This window comes from Vulpes lagopus, chromosome 2 (genome assembly GCF_018345385.1).
Source record: "Vulpes lagopus strain Blue_001 chromosome 2, ASM1834538v1, whole genome shotgun sequence".
Lineage (NCBI taxonomy): Eukaryota > Metazoa > Chordata > Mammalia > Carnivora > Canidae > Vulpes > Vulpes lagopus.
This window is the reverse complement of record NC_054825.1, coordinates 156732345-156754970: the sequence shown is the minus strand read 5'-3', so window position 1 is coordinate 156754970 and position 22626 is coordinate 156732345. Positions and strand designations below refer to the sequence as shown.

General features: G+C 48.0%; 2 protein-coding genes across 2 annotated transcripts; one reads left to right on the top strand and one right to left on the bottom strand.

Moving 5' to 3' along the window:
- Nucleotides 1–730: 730 nt before the first annotated feature.
- On the top strand, nucleotides 731–14543 carry ZSCAN22 (zinc finger and SCAN domain containing 22). Its single transcript, XM_041743033.1, has 4 exons — nucleotides 731–2289; nucleotides 2923–3094; nucleotides 6232–6684; nucleotides 9245–14543. The coding sequence occupies exons 3-4, from the start codon at nucleotides 6285–6287 to the stop codon at nucleotides 10318–10320; spliced, it is 1476 nt and encodes a 491-aa protein (XP_041598967.1). The 5' UTR covers nucleotides 731–2289; nucleotides 2923–3094; nucleotides 6232–6284; the 3' UTR covers nucleotides 10321–14543.
- A 1447-nt stretch (nucleotides 14544–15990) lies between these two features.
- On the bottom strand, nucleotides 15991–20471 carry A1BG (alpha-1-B glycoprotein). Its single transcript, XM_041743022.1, has 8 exons — nucleotides 20349–20471; nucleotides 20226–20261; nucleotides 19856–20134; nucleotides 18921–19193; nucleotides 18280–18573; nucleotides 17340–17636; nucleotides 16528–16827; nucleotides 15991–16163 (listed from the first exon to the last, which is right to left on the bottom strand). Exons 1-8 carry the CDS (start codon nucleotides 20461–20463, stop codon nucleotides 16156–16158), a joined length of 1602 nt encoding a protein of 533 aa, XP_041598956.1. The 5' UTR covers nucleotides 20464–20471; the 3' UTR covers nucleotides 15991–16155.
- Between the last annotated feature and the right edge of the window lie 2155 nt (nucleotides 20472–22626).

Sequence of the window (22626 nt, the reverse complement as noted above, 5' to 3'; positions counted from 1 at the left end):
TGTGGTTACCTTTGTTATCTGCAAGAAACCAGGTTAACTTTGTTGACTTGTTTTTTGTTTTGTTTCGTTTTGTTTTTTCACTTTGTTGACTTTCTAAACTGAAAAGAAATCAAAAGGCTTGATGAAATGGATGAAATTATTGGCTCAATTCTTCACTCTTCCTTCCGTACCCTTGGCCATATTTGCAGTTCCTCTCACTAAAGACAGCATGGATACCTCTTCCTTGACTTTGGGTGTGGCCATGTGACTTGCTTTGGCCAACAGAATCTGGTGAAATTGCTAGTATGTTAGTTCTGAGCCTAGGCTTCAGGCCTGCAGGCATCTCTGCCATCACCATGAGACAAATGTGCCCTATGAGCCCTAAAGACAAGTGCAGCAGAGATGGACCCAATTTATAGCCTTAAGCCAAACTCAGGCCATATTAGTCAATCCTTAGACTCATGAGAGAAGTAGGTGCTTATTGCTGTCAGTCACCGAACTGCTGTAACTAACCATTACAGAGCAATAACTGACTGATATAACTGCCAAATTATTTTTAAAAAGACTTTATTTATTTATTTGTGAGAGACACACACGGAGAGAGAGGCAGAGACACAGGCAGAGGGAGAACCAGGCTCCACACAGGGAGCCCAATGCAGGACTTGATTCCAGAACTCCAGGATAACGCCCTGAGCTGAAGGCAGACACTCAACTGCTGAGCCACCCAGGTGCCCCATAACTGACAAGTTAAAATGAATACTCCCCGAAAAAGATGAGGTTTGAATTCTGGGGAGAGGCTGAGAAGGAGAGGCAGAAAGGACGGGAGGAGGGTCTATTCAGGAAAACCCACAGGCCTAGAGCACTGGTCGAATAATCATAAAACAAGTATAAAAGGTGTCTTCCAAGGTCTGGGGTATGGAGTGGAATGGGCCGTGGTGGGTATGGAAAGTAAGGGAGAATCCAGTTAAGCAGCTTTAGGTAAGGAAACATTGTCAGTCTTTCATTCATTTATTCTTCAGCAACTCTTCTTGGGGCTCTGACCTATGCTAAGCACCAAGGATGCCCTGGCCTCAGGTCAAAGAAAAGGCATGACTCCTCCTAGCTCTAACAGCACAGACTCCCAGTCTGGACAGAGAGGAAGGCCCTGGGGAAAGCTTCAATGGACTTTCCAGACCACCCCACAGCTACTGTCAATCCAGGCTCCTTATTCCCTGGCACTTGGGTATCCTCCTGCTGTTGCCCTCTCTCCCCTCTCCTCAGAAGCCTCCTCACACTCATACCAATGCCCTTTCACCCCATTATGGGCTGAACTGTGCCCCGCCAAGTTCACATGTTAACATCCTAACCTAACCCCCAGTATATCCCAGAATGTGACTGTCATACACAGTCTGGGACCTTCATGCTCTATCAGGCCCTCCTGGGCACCACATCTCTGTCCCACAGACACCATTACACAATGTGACAGCATTACACAGAATGCTGCAAGATTATCACATTATATATCACCATTATATGGTGTCTAACACGAGGTCTCTCTCACACACACACAGAACTACCCACACACGTGGTCATAGGGAATGACACACGCAATCTACCTCTAGGACACTTATAGTCGCACAGGACAAACACATGGAATCACCTGTATACGGTCACAGAAAGCAACACACACTATATAGGATGCACACTCTTCACACCAACACCCGCACCCCTTACCATCACGCACCATGCACAGTGCTGCCTCCCGCACAGACCCCGGCCCAACTCTCTGCTCACAGCCACCACAACCCCGTAAAGGCACCCTTCAGCCAGCTGTCCCGTTCAGACTACAACTCCAGGCGTGCCCCGGGACGCGCAGGGAAGACGCGAGGCCTTCTGGGGATTGTGGTCCAAAAGGACGAGACGGCGGCGTGGGGGCTTGGGGGGCCGCGGAGCTCGAGACGCGAGACCTGATGAAAACTGTAATCCTGGCTAGCAGGCGCGTCTGCTGGACAGCGCAGCGCATTCTGGGAGTCATGGTCCCGGCGAGCGGGCGCGCAGGCGGCCTACCCTAGGAGGCGCCTCCGAGAGCACTCCCGGAAGTGGCCGCAGCTGCGCGGGTGAGGGGGTTGCTCGGGGTGCGGTCCGCTGGAGTCGCGGCGGGAGAGGAAAGCGCCAGGCCCCGAAGCCCGCGGCAGCCTGAGCCAGACGGGCGGGCCCTACCCGCCGACGGGGGCTTGAAGCGCTAACTACCAGCGGCGCGGCTGGAGGACCGACTGCCGGACGCACGGACCGAATGTGGAACTCCCTGTCGGATGTGGGAGCCATATAATGGTGATATATAATGTGATAATCTTGCAGCATTCTGTGTAATGCTGTCACATTGTGTAATGGTGTCTGTGAGACAGAGATGTGGTGCCCAGGAGGGCCTGATAGAGCATGAAGGTCCCAGACTGTGTATGACAGTCACATTCTGTTGACTGGGACGCAGCCTGCCTGTGGGCTCCGGCAGCGACCTCATCGCGGGCGTGCGTTTCTGACTGGTAGCCTGGGAGGGGGGGGGGGGTCTTCGGATGTCCTATGCGGCTGACCAAGACGGTGGCCTGAGCTTCCAGGGGATCCTGTGATGTTATGAGAGAGGGTGGGGGTGTGGCTGGCCGTGTGACCTCAGGTGTGACCGCGAGCATCTACCGTGTGACTTGACTGTTTGACGGGCTGAGATTATGAGTGGCTGTGCCGGCATCCTCCGCTGTGACGGCGCTGCTGTGAGGGCCTGTGTTTATGGGACTAACTGTGCATTTTGTGCGTCTGGGCATAGTTTGGAGTATGACTGACACCATGCCTGAGATAGGATGTGTGTGTGACTGTGTGATTGACTAAGATTTTGTCAGGCCTACTGAAATTTGGGTGATTTGCAGAGAGTTCACCAAGTAGGTGACAGGGACTTTGTGCTTTGTGTATCTGCAGTTGGAGTTATTTGACAACCCCTAGCAGGGTTTATGGATATGTCCCCCAGCACCTGTAGACTTAAGTCTGGCAGTCAACAGATTGGTTGTTTACCACATGTTTGCTGTGTGCCAGACCTGTACTGGACATCTGTCATGGATCACCTTGGGTAACCTCACAGCAGCTCTCTGAGGTAGGTGCCAGCGAATAGGGTGACTACATGTAAGGACTATTCTCCTCAGTTGGTTAAACACTCAAGGTTTGGAGGCCTTGACCTGATGTGAGGTCACCATGTTGGGAATGGGCTGAGGCAGGTGGGTGTACATGTGTCTCAGAGACTGTTATCAGTGATTTTCCAGGACAGGAGCTCCAGAGGTACAAAAAGGAGCTTGGAATCTTGCTGCATTTATTGTCATCCCTACAATTCCTGCTTCCCCTCCCCCTGTATGGTGATTCCCCACATCTGTGGGTGACCATGCTCAGCCTTTCCTCGTTCCTCCATTTGCTTAGCATCCATCTATGATGTACTTGACATAGACGGTGCCCTGGGAACTGTTGCTACAGCAAGAGCAAGCCCAGTCTCTCTGGGGCAACATGTGGTTATAGCCAGAGCTGGGTAAAGAGAGACCCAGACCTCAGAAGGATACTTAACTTGCTCCCAAGTGCTTGGACAATTCTTGGAGAAGATGGCAGGTAAAGTGCCATTTGGAGGACTAGGAAGAATTAAGTGCAGAGAGAGATTTTAGAACAAGAGGGTAACAGGGACAAAGGCTGAGAAAATGGGGATTGAGAGTAATGGCAAGGTGACAAGAGGCTCAAGAGAGCTTCATGATGGAGCTGGGGGCTAAAACACAGTTTTGCCAGAAGTTGCCAGCTACCACTGAAAGGTTTTAGGGTTGGGGTTTATTTTACTAACATTTGCTTGTCCCTATGCCCACGGCCATGCCTCAAGTGCAACATTTATTATCTCTTTAAGTTTAGCTCTCTTAGCAGTGTAAAGTGGTATTTCATTGTGGGTTTGATTCACATTTCTCTGGTAGCCGTGATGAGCAACTTTTCATGTCGCCTGTTGGCCATTTGTATATCTTCTTTGAAGAAATGTCTAGTCAAAATCTTTGCCCATTCTTTAACTGGATTATTTGTCTTTTTATTATGGAGTTGTTTAGATACAGGTTCCTTTTCAGGTATATAATTTGCAAATATTTCCTGACATTTTGTGGGTTGCCTTTTCGCTTTCTTGATGGTGTCCTTCAAATTGGGAAAGTTTTTAATTTTGATGAAGTTGTTTTTCTACTTTATCTTTCATCATTTATCCAGGAAGCCTTTGCATTTTTCTAATTGAAGTATAGTTAACATACAGTATTATATTAATTTCAGCTGCACAACATAGTGATTCAACATTTATATACAGTATAAAATGATCACCATAATAAGTCTAGTTACCATCTCTTACCATAAAAAGTTGATACAATATCATTATCTGTATTACATGTACTATACCTTACTTCCCCATGACCTATTTATTTTATAACTGTTAGTTTGTACCTCTTGATCCCTTTCACCCAGTCCCAAACCCCTTCTCTTCTGGCAGCCATCAGTCTGTTTTCTGTATATATGCAGCTAGTTTTGTTTTCTATGTCTGTCAGGTTTAATCCGATTGGTAGTCAAATGAAATAGGCTCGGCAAAAGTTGGTCGAAACAGGCTTTTAATGGGACTCAGGCTTTTATTGGGACTGTCTCTCGCTCTCCGCTCTCTGGTGAGGTTCTGTGGCCCGCAGGGGAGGGAGAGAGCGAGAGAGCAGGGAGTCTCCCGTGGGGAAGTTGCACGTAGGGGAGTGTAAGCAGGCTTTTTAAGAAGGGAGGGGTAAGGGGTTGTGTGTCTGTACGGGGTGATAGGTATTAGGACATATTACTGGTGAAATCAGTATGGGGGATAACTGCTCATGTCCTTATGTGGGGTCTGGGTAAAGTACAGTTCAGGTTTCCTGCATAGGTCCAGTCTCCCCCTGATGACTGTCTTCGGGCAGTCTGCTGGTGATGGGAAAGTTCTGAGGTGGGGGCAACAAGGTGGAGGGTCCGCCGCCATTTTGTTGATGCCTCTCGATCCCCCTTGATCCTGCTGGCCCAACAATGTCCATTTGTTTTGTTTTTTAGATTCCACATGTAAGTGAAATCATATGGTATTTATCTTTCTCTGACTTATTTCATTTAGCATAATACCCTCAGGGTCCATCAGTGTTATCATTTATGGCAAGATTTTGTTCTTTTTTAATGGCTGAGTAATATTCCATTATATATATGTGCCACATCATCTTTATCCATTCATCTATTGATGGACACTTAGGTTGTGTCCATATCTTAGCTATTATAAATAATGCTGCAATGTATACAGGGGTGAATATAGTTTTTCAAGTTAGTGTTTTCATTTTCTTTGGATAAATGCCCAGAAATGGAATTGCTGGATTGTATAGTAGTTTTTAATTTTTGCATTTTTTTAAGTTTATGCAGAACACTGGCCAAATTAACTATACACAGGGTCACAAACCAAGTCTCAGCAAATTTCAAAAGATTGAAATTGACTAAAGCACGTTTTCTGAGTACAATAGACTTAATCTGGAGATCAGTAATAAAAAGACAACTAGAAAACCCCAATTTTTTGGAAATGAAATTGCAGATTTCTAAATAACCCACGGGTCTAAATAACCCACAACAGAAATTAGAAAATATTTTGAACTCATTAAATGATAATGAAAGTGCAACATCAAACTTGTGGGTATGCAGCTAATGCTCGCTGTGTTTAGAAGGAAATTTATAGCCTTAAGTTGTGTAATAGAAAAGAGGAAAGAAAGGCTGAAAGTCAATTATGTAAGTATCCATTGCATAAGCTACAAAATAATTAGCAAATAAAGTGAGAGAATGGCCATTTTGTTCCCTGAGGAGTGTGTGTGAGATAGGAGGGAGACCTGGTTTTGTGTGGGAGGAGCAGGCTGTAAGCAGACTGGCCCTGGGGTCAGGCTCCCTCGATTTGTAGCTCAGCTTCCCAGTCCCTTCAGTATCTGGGAAACTTTGGGTAAATCTTTTCTTCCTGTGTATCTGCTTCCATATCCATATAATGGAAAGGAAGTTCCTACCTGAGTTTGTTGTGGGTTTTAAATTAGTTACTATATGCAGATGTTTAGAATGGTGCCTAACACCTGATTATTTTGAGCATCTATGTCTCTGTGAGAGTGAGTCACATCTCGCAGGCCCCAAGCCTGCATCTGCTATGTTCTACTGGTGTGAGCAGAGGTCCAAGTTCCACATGATGATAAAGTTCTGGCATTCCTGCAGATCCAGTTCCAACACTCCAGCCAACCTGTGCCTCACTTTTTTGCTGCTGCTTGATGGCCATGCCCAAGAGACCTCTGAGCCCAGTGCTCTGGGAACAAGATGGCTTTCTACATGTGAAGGTGGAGGATGAGGAGGCCAGCCTCTCTGAGATCCAGGAATCTAGACTTGGCCACACTGCCCACCCTGAGACTGCACGTCTTCGCTTCCGGCACTTCTGCTATGAAGAGGCATCTAACCCACATGAGGCCCTGGCCCAGCTCCGTGAACTCTGCCACCAGTGGCTGCAGCCTGAAGCACACTCCAAGGAGCAAATGCTGGAGCTGTTGGTGTTGGAGCAGTTCTTGGGCGCACTGCCCCCCAAGATCCAGTCCTGGGTGGGTGCCCAGCTCCCCAAGAGTGGTGAGGAGGCTGCCATGCTGGTGGAAGGTCTGACCCAGGCATTCGACAAGAGAGGTGAGGGGGAGCAACAGCACACTTAGAGCAAAGCCTGTACTGGAATGTAGGAGTGCAGGGTTTGGACTTGGGGGCTCTAATGCACATACTTGTCACCTTTGTACTTCACCCAAACTCTTTTATTTTTTTTAAGTTTGAGAGAGAGAGAGAGAGAGAGAGCGAGCGAGCGCAGAAGCAGGGGGAGGGGCAGAGGGAGAAGGAGAAGCAGACTCCGTGCTGAGCCAAGAGCCCAACAGGCTAAGTCCCAGTACCCTGAGATCATGACCCGAGCCGAAGGCAGACACTTAGCCGACTGAGCTACCCAGGCACCCTGAGCTTTACTCTTAAGTATCTTCTATCCTCATTGGAGACAAAGTTGGCTCAGCAACCCAGGCTTATTTCTTATTAATGTAGAAATCCCAGGGGAGAATAGTAAAAGGTTCTTAGCCTGAGCCCCACTGAACTGGTTGGGGTCTTGTGTTTGCCTTTGGCTGACCAGATCCCAGGGATGGACATGAGCGAAGAATACCAGGCTGCTGGGGACTACAAGCCTGTGGGGGTGAGGGTGACAGAAATGTCAGGTATGTCCCCTCTGCTGGTCTCTAGGATCTGTGTGAATCAGACCTGCCCTTAGCTAGAGTGGGCACTGTTGCTCTGGGGGACCCACATTTATGTCCCAGCCCAGGGAGGTCCTAGAGTAAGCAGCCATAAGCCATAAGACAGTTAAGAGCAGGGAGTGAAGGCTCCTCCCAGAAGGACCTGGCCCAATTTGACCTGGCCTGATGGTAGCAGATAGTGTGTGTATGCCAGGACCAGGGAGAAGGCGTGCTGTGGGTAGGGGGAACAGAAATATCATCAGGGTTTGGTAGATCCAACCACTGCTCCTCTCCCTCCTGGCCACATGACTTTCTTGTGCCTCAGTTTCCCTGTCAATAAAATGGGAATTGCAGTCATAATACCAATTCAGCGTCATTGAGAGGCGTAAATGAGGCATTACCTGTGCAGCACATGAAACAGTGCCTGGCACAGATTAAACACAGTGGAAACTGTAGCTATTAGGATGATTTTTTTTTTTAAGCTCCTTGAGAAACAGACCTTTCTGGAGAGGTTGATCATGTGCCCTTCCTTGGCCTTATCAGCTATGCATAGGCAGAGGTTACAGGGACAGGGAGAGGAGGTAATGACCCCATTCCCCTGCAGGGTCGAGAAATTTGTGAGAGAAAAGGCAATATGGCACTGAGACGAGGAGAAAGAGCTCCAGTCCAGGCAGAGGGAATGGTGGGGGTGAAAGCCTCGGTGGTATGATATGGACCAGTGCATTCTGGAAAGAGCAGGTTGTGCGATATTTTTGGAATAGAGGAAGAAAGGGGATGTGAGACCAAGCATGTGGCTGGGGAGGTTGGGTACTTAGGAGAACCTCTGTGGGCTTAGAGGAGGAAAGCTGAAATCTACAGCTGAAATCTCAGCTTGTCCACTAGCTAACTGTGTGATCTCGTACCAGTTAGTTACACAAGAGCTTCCTTCAGCTGGGCCTTACTTTCCTTGTGTGAAGTTCAGTTGTTGCAGTATGTCCTGTGAGAGCAGACTAAAGCTGAAATGAGGCAATGGAAATTACCCGCTGTACTTGGAAACTAGCACATAACAAGAGCCTAGTAATGACCAGCAGCCTTGGGAGGCAAGCAGTATAGTATCCCTCTCTTCCAGGTGGGGAAGCAGGTCCAAGTGAAGGTAAGATTGCCCAAGGCCCCAGAGCTGGCTAGTGGCAGAGCTGGGGCTCCACTGTGGACTCCAGCAGCAGTTGTTCTGCCTGCCTCCATCTCTTCCTGAATTCTGTCCAGTACATGATGCTATTAAGTGTCCGTAGGTGCCCTGTGCACCCATCAAGGTTCAGTTCAGTTCAGAGGGTCAGTTCAGGCATCTACTACCTCATTCACAACCAGTCTCCTGCCACCTTTTAACTACACTCTGCCTTCACAGCCATTTATAAAGAGTGGGCCCCAGGCCTCCTGGGGGCTTAAAGAGGCCAAGCGGGCATGTCACCCACTCACCCTCAGCAGCTGTTGTCTACTTAGGGCTCAAGGTAGAGTCGACTGGAGAAAATTGCACAGTTGTCAGCATCTGGAATTGATTCCCTCATTTAGCCAGTATTTAATGAATGTTTGCAGAAAATCCTCAGTAGGCTGTCCAAACCCCGGGAGAAAGGTACTGCCCAGAGGGAGTGAGTACACAGGCACTGGGCAAGCAAGCCCCTGTGCATGCTTACTTGCTCTCACTCTTTCAGTTCAGTTCAACCTCAGGGTCTTCCTTCTGACTCTGGAGCCAAAATCAGCAGCCTTGAAGAATGGAGAATTTGGGGAGAAGGGAGGATTGGAACTTGTGATCCAATTTTCGATGGTGTGGGAGGACAGCCCTATGCCCTTTTGTCATTGAGGATACCAAATGAGAAACTCTTCTTTGGAAACAGGGCCAAATGTCAGGAGTGTCTATGTCTCCCCTTAGAGAGTGAGACCCCAGGGCCCAGGCTGAGTGGGGGAAGCCCCGCGTGGAAAGAGTGGTGATGCTGTGGTTTGGATTGTTTCAGGATGGGACCTGGGAGCCAAGCTCTCAGAGGCAAGCTGCAAGCAGAGTGATTTGGAAGAGTCAGAGTCATTAAACAGGGCCACTGAAACCCTCATGAGAGGTGTTACCCTGGGACTCACCTGTGGTGATGCTTGTGAACCTGAGGGCAGCTCAGAGAGGCAGGCAGGACTCTCAGGGGAAATCTGGACAAAGTCTGTCCCCCAAGAGATGGATTTCAGGAAAACTTCAGAGCCTCACAAGGATGTTCCCACAGACCAACCTAGCTGTGAATCTGGTGCCTTGGGGAATAGTCCCAATGTGTGGCCAAATTTCACCTCACAAGATAAGACACCAGAAGATAAATTTGATCCACTGGATGGCGATAGGACAGAGCCTCCATACATATACTCAGGGAGGAAGTCTTCCAAGTGTGGTGAATGTGGGAAAACATTCCAGAACTCCTCAGCCCTTGAGACACACCAGAAGAGCCATTCTCGGAAGACACCCTATACTTGTAGTGAGTGTGGGAAAGCCTTCAGCCGGAGCACTCACTTGACCCAGCATCAAGTCATCCACACAGGGGCAAAGCCCCATGAGTGTAAAGAGTGTGGGAAGGCCTTTAGCCGAGTCACCCACCTAACTCAGCACCAGAGGATCCACACTGGAGAAAAACCCTACAAGTGTGAGGAATGTGGCAAAACTTTCAGCCGCAGTACTCATCTCACTCAGCACCAGCGAGTGCACACAGGGGAGAGGCCGTATGAGTGTGATGAGTGTGGGAAGGCCTTCAGTCAGAGCACCCATCTGACTCAGCATCAGCGCATCCACACCGGGGAGAAGCCCTATAAGTGTGATGCTTGTGGGAGAGCCTTCAGTGACTGCTCAGCTCTGATCCGCCACCTGAGAATCCATTCTGGAGAGAAACCATATCAGTGTAAGATTTGTCCAAAGGCCTTTGCACAGAGCTCCTCCCTCATTGAGCACCAGAGGATCCACACAGGAGAGAAGCCGTACAAATGCAGCGACTGTGGGAAGGCCTTTAGCCGCAGCTCGGCCCTCATGGTTCACTTGAGGATCCACATCACAGTGCTGCAGTAACCAAAGAAAGCCCTTGGGACCCAGAATAACAACTTCCCCTCAGAGGCTCAACATCTAAGAGAAACCCTAAATTCCAAAGAACAAAGAATGGGATGGGTGATTGATAGTACCCTAAAACGATAAGGTGCTTAAGGGCAGACTCTGGGGCTGTCTGGGAACAACTCTGCTTTTGGAGACCCAGATGGAGGTGCCTGATGAACACAAAGCTATTCAGGTCAGCTGAAGAAGTAAGCTTCCAGAAGAATGTTGCTTCTCTTCATACCCCATTCAGGTCCATCAGAGAAGGGACAGCTGAGCTGAGAACTTGTATTGGTCTTCAGAGCCAGGGCAATTAGGATGAAGTTTCTGTTGGGACTCAGTGGTCCCAAGATGCTCTGAGCAGACAGGCTCCAGCTTCATGTTCCCATGTAGCTGCTCTTCTTGCCTTTTCCTCTTTCGTTTAACCCAGGAGGGATGCTGGCCCATGCCCACCTCTGTGCCTTCACACATACTCTTTTACTCCACCTATTCATGTCTAACTCCAAGGCCAACCTGTGAGGCAGCCTGTTCTGTGAGGCCTTCTCCAGGCCCTCAGTCTCTCTCCCATTCTCCGTTAATCGAGGGTACAGCATGATATTTGCCCTGCATCTGTTTCTCCTTGCCCTCTCCAATATCCCACCAGTCATCAGCCCTGTTGGTTTTATAAAAAATTCACCTCTAATCTGTCTTCTCTGCCATTTTCACTTCTTTGAGCTCTCATCTCCTCTCATCTGGATTACAGCTGGAGTCTCCTACCTTCATTCTCTCCCCTGACTTCCTTCACTGTTTCATTCTCCACACCAGCCTCCAGGGGGTTCTTTCTGTAATCCAAACCTGATTGTGTCACTCCGTCATGGAAAGCTCTCCAGTGCATCACCTTTGGTGGCAAAGCTTCCTGAACGATTACAAGTATGCCAAGACATAAGTCTTTCTGAGCCCCAAACAACCTCTCCAGCTATAGGTGCATGTGAATATTGTCATTTTGCTGTGTGTGCAGTTATGTGAAAGTAGTTTCAAAATACTGTCCTTTAAATATATATGTCAAACTCTTTCACCTGCCATTCACAATCAGCCTCATCTACTGTAGTAGCCCCCACCTTCTACACACCAGCCATGTGGAATACTTGTGGTTCTTAAAGAAGCCATATTTTTCCTACCCATGTGCCTCTGTACCTGTACCTGGAAACCTCCTCTCTCCCCCCACAACTCAGATGTTTCACATCTCTCTCTCTAACAAAGCCTTCTCTGCCTCCTTGAGCAGACATCAACTTGCCTTCTCTGCTTTCAGAGCACCTCCTTAACTTCTCTTTAACTGCCTACCATGTTGTATTTACTCCTTGAAGAGCTTGAAGTCTGTGTTTCCCAAAGACACTGTGAGCTTCCAAGAGCAGGGGCCATGTCTTACTCTCAGTATCCATAGCACAGGATGCAATAGGCTCTGACCAATGTCTGTTGAATGAATATACTGGGACTGGTGCCTTCCTGGAGGCAGTCACCATGGTCCACTCTGGAACCTAATATATGTCTTTGCTGTCTCCTCAGCACCCCGCAGGACAAGAACAATCTGATTTCCCCAGAGCCCCAGCACCCAGACAAGCCTGGCATACCATGGCCTCAATAAAATGTTACGGTATTTTAAGTCTACCCTTTCTCTTGCCCCAGAATCCCCCTGGACTCAGTGGTTGCCAACATGCTGTTAGTACTCTCTCTCTGCTCTCTCTGGCCTTTTCTCACAGTTCTATATCTTCTTTCAGGGTCCATGTCTGTAACTAGATGTCACAGCCTCTGTTCTTAACTGTCAGGGTGTTAGTCTTCATCTCTTTTTCTGATCATCCCACCATGTGTTAACCATTTGATCTGCCATATGGTTTTGTACTGTTCATCGTCACCATCTCTCCCTATGTTTCACTGTGTGTCTTGGACTTGTTCCCTCCATGTCACAAGTAAACAGTCACACAGACCAACCAAGGAGTGAGGTTCAGAACAGGAAGGCTGAGACCCAGGGAAACAGAAATCTTGTGCCAGTATCTGAGAGAGTCCCCGATACACCTACACAAGGCAGACTGCCAGGTATAATGAGACCAAGGCTGAGAGACTCAGAGAAGGTTGACAGATGTAGGGAAAAGCTCAGAGATGGTAGATATACATTCCTAATGAAATGATCACACAGGCCTCCCACAAACCTGCAGGCAGTGGAAAAGATGTGGGCCTAAAGTTAGGCTACAGAGCCCCACTCCTCCCCACGGCTGCTTTTGGGACTTGAATAAGTGACTTCCCTGAACTTCAGTGACCTGCTCATCTGTAAAGCATGAATAAGATGACCTGACTTGTGCAGCAGCCAGCCAAACCAAGGCCTGGCCACCAGCTTGTAGCATCAATCTCCACCTCTTTCTGTCCCTATCTTCCTGCTCTTTGGCACTGAAGAAATGACTCTCCACCCCCTGGCACTCTGAGCATCTCCAGCACTCACTTTGTCACGAGATGTGTCTTCCCATGTTTATCTAAAGAGGACGTCAGGGGGGCAAAGAATCTTTATTAAGGATCTACATGCATTGTCCAGTCTGCTAAATATTATGTACATCATCTCACAACACTTAGGGCAGGATGACCATTCCCACTTTCTAGAGGAAGGGACTTGGGGTTGGAGAATGTGAGTGGCCAAGTTTATACTGCCAGAGACTGGAAGCATTGAAATTTGAAAACCTATCCAAATATGTCAGCAATTTCAATAAGCATCACTATATTCAACAAACCAAGGAAGACAAATATTAACATTGGGTTTCAAATCCGGATATAATGTTCTTTAGAATAAACACATCTAAAGTGGAAAAGTTGAGGGTAAAGGAATAGAAAAGGATATACAAGGCAGACATGAATCTGAAGAAAGACAACAGAGCTGTATTAATTTTGACAAAATAGATACAGACACAGAAAAGCATTAGTAGGGTCATAGATCACTATGTTTTTTATAAAAAGAACAATTCATTAAAAGATGTGATAGTTTGAAACCAGAGAGAAATGGATTGAAATGTGTTGAAATCATAGAAATGGATAAGACCATATGTGTAGTTGGAAATGCTACCACATTCTTTGTGATAACAGAATATTTGAAGAAATAACTACTAAAACTTTCCAAATTTGGTAAAAGTTGTCAATTTACAGGTTTAGAAAGCTCAGTGAACCCCAAACAGCATAATCTCAAAGAAACCCATACCTGCACATATCATAATCGAACTGATGAAAACAAAACATTTAAAAATTTTGAAAACAGTCTGTGAAAAACTAAGCATCATATAAAGGTCAATGCAAAAGATTATGGGTTTCTTGTCAGAAATATTGGAAGCCAGAAGGCAGAGAAACAACATGCTTAAAGTGCTGGGGGGGAAAAAATCCTGTCAATCCAAAATTGACATCAGGAAGGAGAGTGAAATACAGGATTCCTGGGTGGCTCCGCGGTTTACCACCTGTCGTCAGCCCAGGGCATGATCCTGGAGTCCTGGGATCGAGTCCCACATCAGGCTCCTTGCATGGGGCCTGCTTCTCCCTTTGCCTGTGTCTCTGCCTCTCTCTCTCTCTCTCTCTCTCTCGAATAAATAACATCTTTAAAAAAAAAAAAAAAAAAGGAAGGAGAGCAAAATTAAAACATTTTCAAATGATGTAAAACTAACAGTCTTTTGCCAGCTGGCTAAAAGCGTTGTTTTGGTGGAAGGAAACTGATAGCAGAAGGAAAATTGGAACCTTGGTAATGAAGAAAGAGTAATACATTGCAAATATTTGATCTTTAAGATACATGAGTGTTTTTTATAAAAATATATACGTGGCTGTTGAAAACAAAATTTATAACAGTGGAGTTTTCAGTGTATGTTGATATGTATATGACTACAACATAAAGAGGGGAGAGTATCAAAATTCATTCAGTGATGTATTTATTTGAGATCTGTATATTTTAATGCATATACATTATGTCTCAAAGATATAAAGTTGTCATATCACTAGGTTGTACAACTGAAACTAATGCAATATTGTATGTCAGCTATACTAAAAAAATTGAAAAATAAAAGGATGAAGAAAGATATAATCAAAAAATGTTAGAGTGACTATATTAATATCATCCCAAGTAAACTTCAGAACAAGGAAAATTACCAATGATAAAGAGAGACATTACATAATGATAAATGTCAATCTACCAAAAAGACATAATTCCAAATATGTATGCATCTTAACAACAAAGTCCTAATATATATGAAGCAAAAAGAGAACAGAAGGGAAATAATAAATAAATTCATAATTATAATTGGGGACTTCTACACCCTTCTTTCTAGAATCAACAGAACAAGTAGATAGGAAATCAGGATACAGAAGAACTGAACAACAGCAACCAACTGGATATGATTGATGAAGTCGCCAGTATTTAAATATTGCCAATTATTTTTTATGCACAAAAAAGTAATCTATTACTTAACTAATACATACTTGTTTTTAAGCCTAAGAATGAGCTGTTACTGATGTTTACCCCCAAGAAATCAAGGATCTATGTTTCCTGACGAAAGTGAAAAAGAACAAATTAATTCAGAAGTAAGTAGAAAGAAGGGAATAATAATGATACAAGTAGAGATCCACAAAGTAGACAAGAGACCCCAGAAAAAATGAACAAATCCAAAAGTTAGTTATTTGAAAACATTAATACAATTGATAAACCCCTAGCTAGACTCACAGAGGAGGGAGAGAAGTTGGGGTGGGGGAGGACACAGTATCAAGCATGAAAGAGGTGACATAACTACAGACCCAGCAAGCATTGAAAGAATACAGGAATGTTGTAAACAACTATACCAGTAAATCAGATCACTCAGATGAGATAGGCAAAGTCCTTAAACAAAATTTATCAAGTATTAGTTGATAATGCTAATACATACCCCTTGGTATGCCAGTACCTTAACGGCCAAGCTCTAAATGGACTGCAATGAGATGGTCCAGGAAGGTATTGGGTCAGGCAAAGGGCCTTAGATCTGAGGGGAAGGAGGAAAGAATAGAATAGCCCCACCCCTCCAACAGTTTCAATCTCCAGTGTGAGAGACCTAGCCTTTGGCTGGGGAAAGAGTCCAGCTCTACCAGCTGGTGGCTACTCAGTCCAGAAAACAAAACTACAGAATGCAGCCTCTCTGAAGTGCCTCCCTGTCTGAGGACCAATTTGGTCAGGGTGGGATTGGGTATGTCTGGAGCCTCAAGGTACTTCCCCAGACCCACTGGGGACCAGGCAGAGGTGCCTGGGGAGTAGGAGGCAGCTTGAAGAAAGCAAAAGGTAATCTTGAACAATGTGGACCCAAGTAGCCAATATATCCCCAGGATCCAACCCAGAGGCCATCTACCTTTAGGACCCCAGCCCACTTCCCTCAGCCGTGGAAGTACAGGCCCCTGCATCAGGGCTGCCATTAGCCAAGGACACCTTTTTTTTTTTTTTTTTTTCTTAAAGATTTTATTTACTTATTCATGAGAGAGAGAGAGAGAGAGAGAGGCAGAGACACAGGCAGAGGGAGAAGCAGGCTCCATGCCGGGAGCCCAACGCAGGACTCAATCGCTGGACCCCAGGACCGCGCCCTGGGCCAAAGGCAGGCGCTAAACCACCGAGCCACCCAGGGATCCCCCAAGGACACCTTTTAAAGATTCTATTCACATTTATTGATTCCCAGGAGGAATTAGGGACAGTCCTCCAGCACTTCCAGGGGGAATCCAGCCTCTAGCTGCAGCATGAGGGATCATAGCCAGACCGGAGAAAGCACTTGCCAAAGATACCATCAGTGGCCTGAGTCTGCAGCTTGATCAACTTCCTAGACAAATGTGACAAAAGAGAAATGGTAGGGGAGCAAGGCATCATGTGTGTTCCTCCCTAGTGAAATCAGGGAAGACCTCACTGAGGCCCCTCAGGAAGAAAGTAGCTTGGTCAGCTGCCGGCCAAGACCCCTCCCACACCTCGGCCTCCCTCCAGATGCTCTAGCTGACCAAACCACTCTGCTTCAGGGCCTTTGCACCTGTCATTTCCCTACCTCAATTTCCCTCATAACCCCAGCACACTAGGCACACTAACCAATGTGCTGGGAGAAAATTCAGGGTAAGGGCCCTCGTGATAAAGGGCACAATCTGGGCAAAGGCCAGAGGAGGAACCCAGCTCACAGAACCAGAGGAAAAGTTTACCTGCCACCTGGAGCTCCACTGGGTCACTGAGCTCAGACACGAAGGGGATGGGCAACCATGAGCGATAGCGGCAGCTGTAGTTGCCTGCGTGCTGGGGCCCCACATAGGTCAGTACAAGGTCCGCTGAGGGGTGGGTGGCCCAGACCTGGGTTGAAGGCTCCTTTTTGCCTTCCCGCAACAGCTCAAAAGTGATGTGGGGCACGACTTCCGGCACCTGGCCCTTGCAGCGCAGGATGGCATCACGGCCAGGAATCATAGCCCCACTCCACAGAGCCTGGAGCTGTGGCCTGGGAGGGGGTCCTGGGTGGAGCAGTCAGTGGTCAAGTGAGGTCCTCTCCTCAGACAACAGCTGCCCCAGCGCCCCTCTGCCTTCCTGCTTCCCAATAAACCCAGGCCTGCTGGCTGCTCCACCCACCAGGAAGCTACCCTGTGCACACACCTTTCCTCCTTTTCCTGGTCCTGAACAGAAGTGGCTTCTCCTATTATCCTCCCTATCACCCTCTTCCTCAAGATCTTGCATGTTCCCTAGACCTGGGCCTGCTCTGAGACTTCCTGGGGTCCGCAGCACTTGGCACTTTGGGCCTCAGGACAGGTGTGGAAAGAAAGAAATAGCCATGGGAAATGGTGTTCCTGGCCATGGAACCAGAAATAAGCCAAATGCGAGGCATCCCCTAGTAGGCTGTGGGCGGCAGCCCAAATCAGCCCAAATTACGTTTGTCTGAAAGGTCTGCTATGGGGACAGGACTGAGGCCTGGAGCACTTCCCTTGGGCACCCTCCTTTGCTCATGGCTGCTCCCACCCTGCCAGCTCACCATCAATGCGCAGTTCCAAGCTCGAGCTTGGAGCAGAGCCGGCGAAGGGTGACGCAGTGTCCTTGTAGACACAGCTGTAGTTGGCTGAGTCTACCACTGAGACATCTCGCAGCTGGAAGCAGGCCTCTGTTCCCTCGGGGCTCAGGACATGGTGCACTCGGCGCTTTCCGGCAACCTCGCTCACCAGAGCGAAGCGCAGGCCGGCCCTGGGTGCCTGACACCGCAGCTGCACCAGCGTGCCGGGCGTGGGGTGTAGAGTCTCGGGCTCCACGGAGAGCTCCGGAGCTGGGAGTGTCTCTGCAGGGAGGACACGGGCTGATCCGGGTGCCGAGGGGGAAGGCTTGGGCCTCATACCCCATTCAGCCTGGTTCCTTCTGCCTGAGAGCCTATGCGGGCCCCCTCTCTCCCTCAACTTAAAACTGCATCACCCTCCAGACCTCACCAGATACCTCACACACAGTCCTATACTATTCCTTGTTAGTTCATTTGTCCATGAAAACAGACGTGGGGATGGGATTGAGTTTTGTCACCAAGCCCAGGATGTGCTCCCCTGCAGGCCTGGATCCTCTTTTGGGGTCAGGCCTCCTGATCCCCGTCCTTGGCAGGCCCTGCAGCTACAACCTGGCTGCCTTCAACAAACAGGTCTCCAGTGCCCATCTGGACCTGGGAGATAGAGGGGACCCAGGCAGGTGGCATTGCCTGCACAGCCTGTGGCAGACTTGTGTGTTCATCCAATTATTCTGATTGAAGTTGCTGAGCTAATTGTCTCATTCTCAGGGAAACTGAGGCCAGGTGGATGAGTTGGGAATGGGCCCCCACCAGAGCCCTCCAGTTCCAGGGGACCCCTCTCTGGATCCCTCCTGTTCCCCGCCCCCAGAGCAGAGCAGTCTTGCCCTCCCAGCCCCATTCCCACGTTCCAGCCTGGGGCTGCCAGGCTCACCATCACTCAACAGCAGCTCGACAGGCACACTGTCGGAAGACCAGGTTTGCTGGCCACGCAGCTGATAGCGGCAGGTATAGAGACCGCCAGACCCTAAAGCCACCATGTCCAGGTGAAAGGAGATGCGGTCTGGGTTGCTGGAGCTTCTGCGTACCAGCAGCTCCTCTTCTCCCTGCCGCAGCTGGAAGTCCACGCCGCTCAGGGGCGCCACACAGACGAGAGTGGCCTCGGCACCAGGACGCAGGAGACCTGCAGACTCTCCCTGGAAACTCAGCTTGGGTGGCAACGGTGCCGCTGCAAGGCAGGGAGGGTCGGTAGAGCTAGAGTCCTGGAAACCCCTGCTGTGGGACTGTTCCTGAGAAAGCTATAGTCAGCCAAGCTCCCAGACCTCTGCCCTCCCTGCAGTAGCCCCAGGAACACCCTTCTTTGTGGCCCATCCCCAACACCCCACCCCCACCCCACCTCGCAGGGCCACAGTGTCCATGTTTAGGTCAGGTGTGATCCATCCAACTGTGTGACCACTGTTTCCCCAACCCAGTTCTGGGCAAGGTTATTCAGAGTTGAGGGTGAAGGTAAACATAGCTCTGACTTCCAGGAGCCTCCTATCCCAGGAATCCCTCTGGGATGGTCCACACACTCACCCAGTTCCTCGACTGTCACAGTAGCACTGGGCTCAGAGGGTGCACCTGCTGCGTGGGTCCGGTAGCTGCAGCTATAATTGCCAGGCCGATGAACTGGGAAGGTGGCCTCCATGTCTTCAGGGGCCTCAGCCACCTCCAAAAACTGATCATTGCCTTCCTGCCTCAGCAGGTAGGTCACACCACGAAACCCCCCATGGCACAGCAGTTTCGTCTTCAGACCCGGTGTAATCCAGGACACGGGCTCAGTTGAAAGCAAAGGTGGGGGTAGGGACTCTGCGTGTGGAGCAGGGTTGATGGGTGGTTCTAAATGACTTGACAGACATGCGAGCCCAAACAGACCAGGACCTCCACACTCATGAGGGGCACCTGGGTGGCTCAGTCGGCTGAGTTTCCGACTCTTGATTTCCATGATCTGAGGAGGGGGGGGCTCCATGCTCAGTGGGGAGTCTGTTTAACGATTTTCTCTCTCCCTCTCCCTCTGCCCCTCCCCCCATGCACAATTTTCTCTGTCTGTCTGTCTCTCTCTCTCAAATAAATCTTGAGAGAAAGAAAAAAAAAAATATCAAGGAGCCAGGGAGTTGGAAGACATTGATGGAGGAAAGGGAGGCAAGGACAAGAGACAGGGGAAAAGCAGATATGGTAAGGGAAGTATGCTGGGCTTTTTCCCAAGTACTTTCTGTAGATTCAGTCATTTATTCCTCACAACCTTCTGGGATCAGTGCACACATCATCCTCATTTTACAGATGAGGAAATGGAATCAGAGATGTAAGATGACTTGCCAAAGGCCACCTAGCTGCTCAGGAATCCCCACCCACCCACCGCCACCCCCATGCCAGAAAAGTAGGACCAGGAGTGTAAGGAATGGAGGGAGGAAGTGAGGAAGTGAGCAGCCCTCTCCCTACTGTCTTGTGGCCCCACTAAAGCCCCTGCTTACCTGCTCCAGTCACCTCCAGGAGGTTGCTTAACTGAGTCCATCTGCTGTTCAAGCCAGAACGGCAGCGGTAGAGGCCCCGGGTGTCACTCGTCACTGCTCCTAGTGGGAACCGGTGCTCCATGGCCGGTAAATCAAGGTGTACAAGTTCCTGGGTTACTCCATCCTTGAACAGCTCAAAATCTGGAGTCTCCAGGCGGGCCTGACATGTCAGTGTCAAGTTGGCCCAGGGCTCCAGCAGCGATTCGGCCTCTGCCCACAAATTCGGCCGGGTCTCAAATACTGCATGGCAGGTGGAGGTCAGTGCTGGGTCCCACGACAGAGGCTCACCTCTGCAGGTGCCCACCATCCCCAAGACCTGATCCGGACTTACCTGTGGCTGCCTTGGTCGCTGGGCACAGCAAGAAACCTGCGGGGACCGCACCTGTGAGACCCCCCCATTCCTATCCCTCCCCTTTCCTCCCGCCCCAAGGGACCTTGGCCCCAGCAACCTCACCCCAGAGCACCAGGAAGGCCCCAAGCGTGGACATGATGGCCAGTCTCCCTCCAGCCGGTGAGTGTCTGTGGTGATAAAGCCCAAGCAAGAGTGGCAAAGGGGCAGCAAGGGGCATTGACCTCTTCCCTATTGTTTGTCCTTCCCAGAAGGCAGGGGTAGGGGGGTGTTCCTGCAGGGGACAAAGGGCAAAATTCCAAGGTCTTGGAGCCTCATCAATAACTATAATCAATAATTATGTATAATTAATAAGCTAAGTAATAAATTATGATTATTTTAAAATAATATAATTTAAAAAATAAAAAATAATATAATTAAGTCACAAACCAACAATATCAACAAATGAAATGACTTAAAATATGAGAAATACAATTTAAAAATAAAAATTAAATTAAAACAAAACAAGTGGGATCCCTGGGTGGCGCAGCGGTTTGGCGCCTGCCTTTGGCCCAGGGCGTGATCCTGGAGACCCAGGATCGAATCCCACGTCGGGCTCCCGGTGCACGGAGCCTGCTTCTCCCTCTGCCTGCTTCTCCCTCTGCCTGTGTCTCTGCCTCTCTCTCTCTCTCTCTCTGTGTGTGTGTGTGTGACTATCATAAATAAATAAATTTAAAAAAATAAATAAAATAAATAAAACAAAACAAGTAATATAATAAATACTAATTGATAAAGGAAATTTTCATTTTTAAAAAAATTTTTTATTGGAGTTCAATTTGCCAACATATAGCATAACACCCAGTGCTCATCCCACCAAGTGTCCCCCTCATTGCCCATCACCCAGTCACCCCAACCCCCCCCCCCCGCCCACTTCCCCTTCCACTACCCCTTGTTCATTTAAAGGAAATTTTTAATTTTTAATGTTTGTGGGCCCTGCTCCAGGGCTCCCAGGAAGCTATATTTCAAAATTTATCAAGATCAAAATGACTCCGCAAAACCTCAAAGCGTAGGCTCTATGTCTGCCCTGAGCACACATTGTGTGTCTGCTTTGTGAAAACAAACAAGGGCAGCCCCGATGACCCAGCGGTTTGGCCCTTCCCTTCCACCCTGGGGTGTGATCCTGAGGACCCGGTTGAGTCCCTCTCCCTGCATGGAGCCTGCTTCTCCCTCTGCCTGTGTCTCTGCCTCTCTCTGTCTGTCATGAATAAATAAATTTTAAAAACCTTTAAAAAACAAGCAACAAAAAAGAGCATTTCAAACATAAAGATGAGAAAAAATTTAAAAACAACCTGGGCCTCATAAGATTAAAGTCATACAGACTTGCAGATACTAAAAACAGAAGTTAAAGTCTGTAACTTTCTGAAATGTCCATCATGATGATTTGTAATTCTTTTTTTTTTTTTTAAGATTTTATTTATTTATTCATGAGAGACACACAGAAAGAGGCAGAGACATAAGCAGGCTCCATGCAGGGTGCCCATTATGGGACTCGATCCCAGGAGTCCAGGATCATGACTTGAGCTGAAGGCAGATGCTTAACTGACTGAGCCACCCAGCTGCCCCTGTTAACTCTTTATGTAAAAAAATATATATATCCTTGCATCAAATGTTTCTTCCCTAGAGCACTCTCTTCTTTGTGCAGACTGTATCCTGGGCACCTGTCCTAACTTGAGCTCGAATAAAACTCTTTTCCTTTCTCTTTAAAAAATTTTAGTGTGTGTTCATTTTACATCAGTATTTCTTGGCATAGTCAACAGGATATCAGAGCAACTCGCCTGAGAACATCTGGGGATTATCTGGAACTCAGTGCTTGGTATCAGCTTGGGCCCTCTGTGCCCCTCTGGCTCCTCAGCACCTCATGGGTGTATGTATCTGGTGAGATCTCCTGATACCTGGACCTCTTCAACTTGAGTTGGCAGTCCTGACTTTTATTTGAACTGTTAAAAGTTACCAGTGATGCCCTCTAGGGGGGTTGATGGGTTAGTTGATTTAATTTGGCATTATACTAATTGATGTTATTAATATATAAAGCTTGAGTAAATTTTCTGGCTAGAAATATGAATAGCTCCGCTCAAAGAGAAGGGACACCTGCTCCTTTGAGTTAAATGGTACTTTCAGGTGAATGAAGGCCTAGCAGAAGTGTCTGAGGATATTCCTCAGATGTGTAGTAGTCCCATAGGAATTTCCCATCTCATAAGGTAATTAGTGATTGGCTCATCCAGGAATACACACATAAGGACTGATTTTGCAATGCTCCAAGCCCACTCACTGGTCCTAGACCTCACAAGGGTAAAATTATCTGAGGTAAAATATCCTACATTCAGACTTTTATGTTAATCTATAA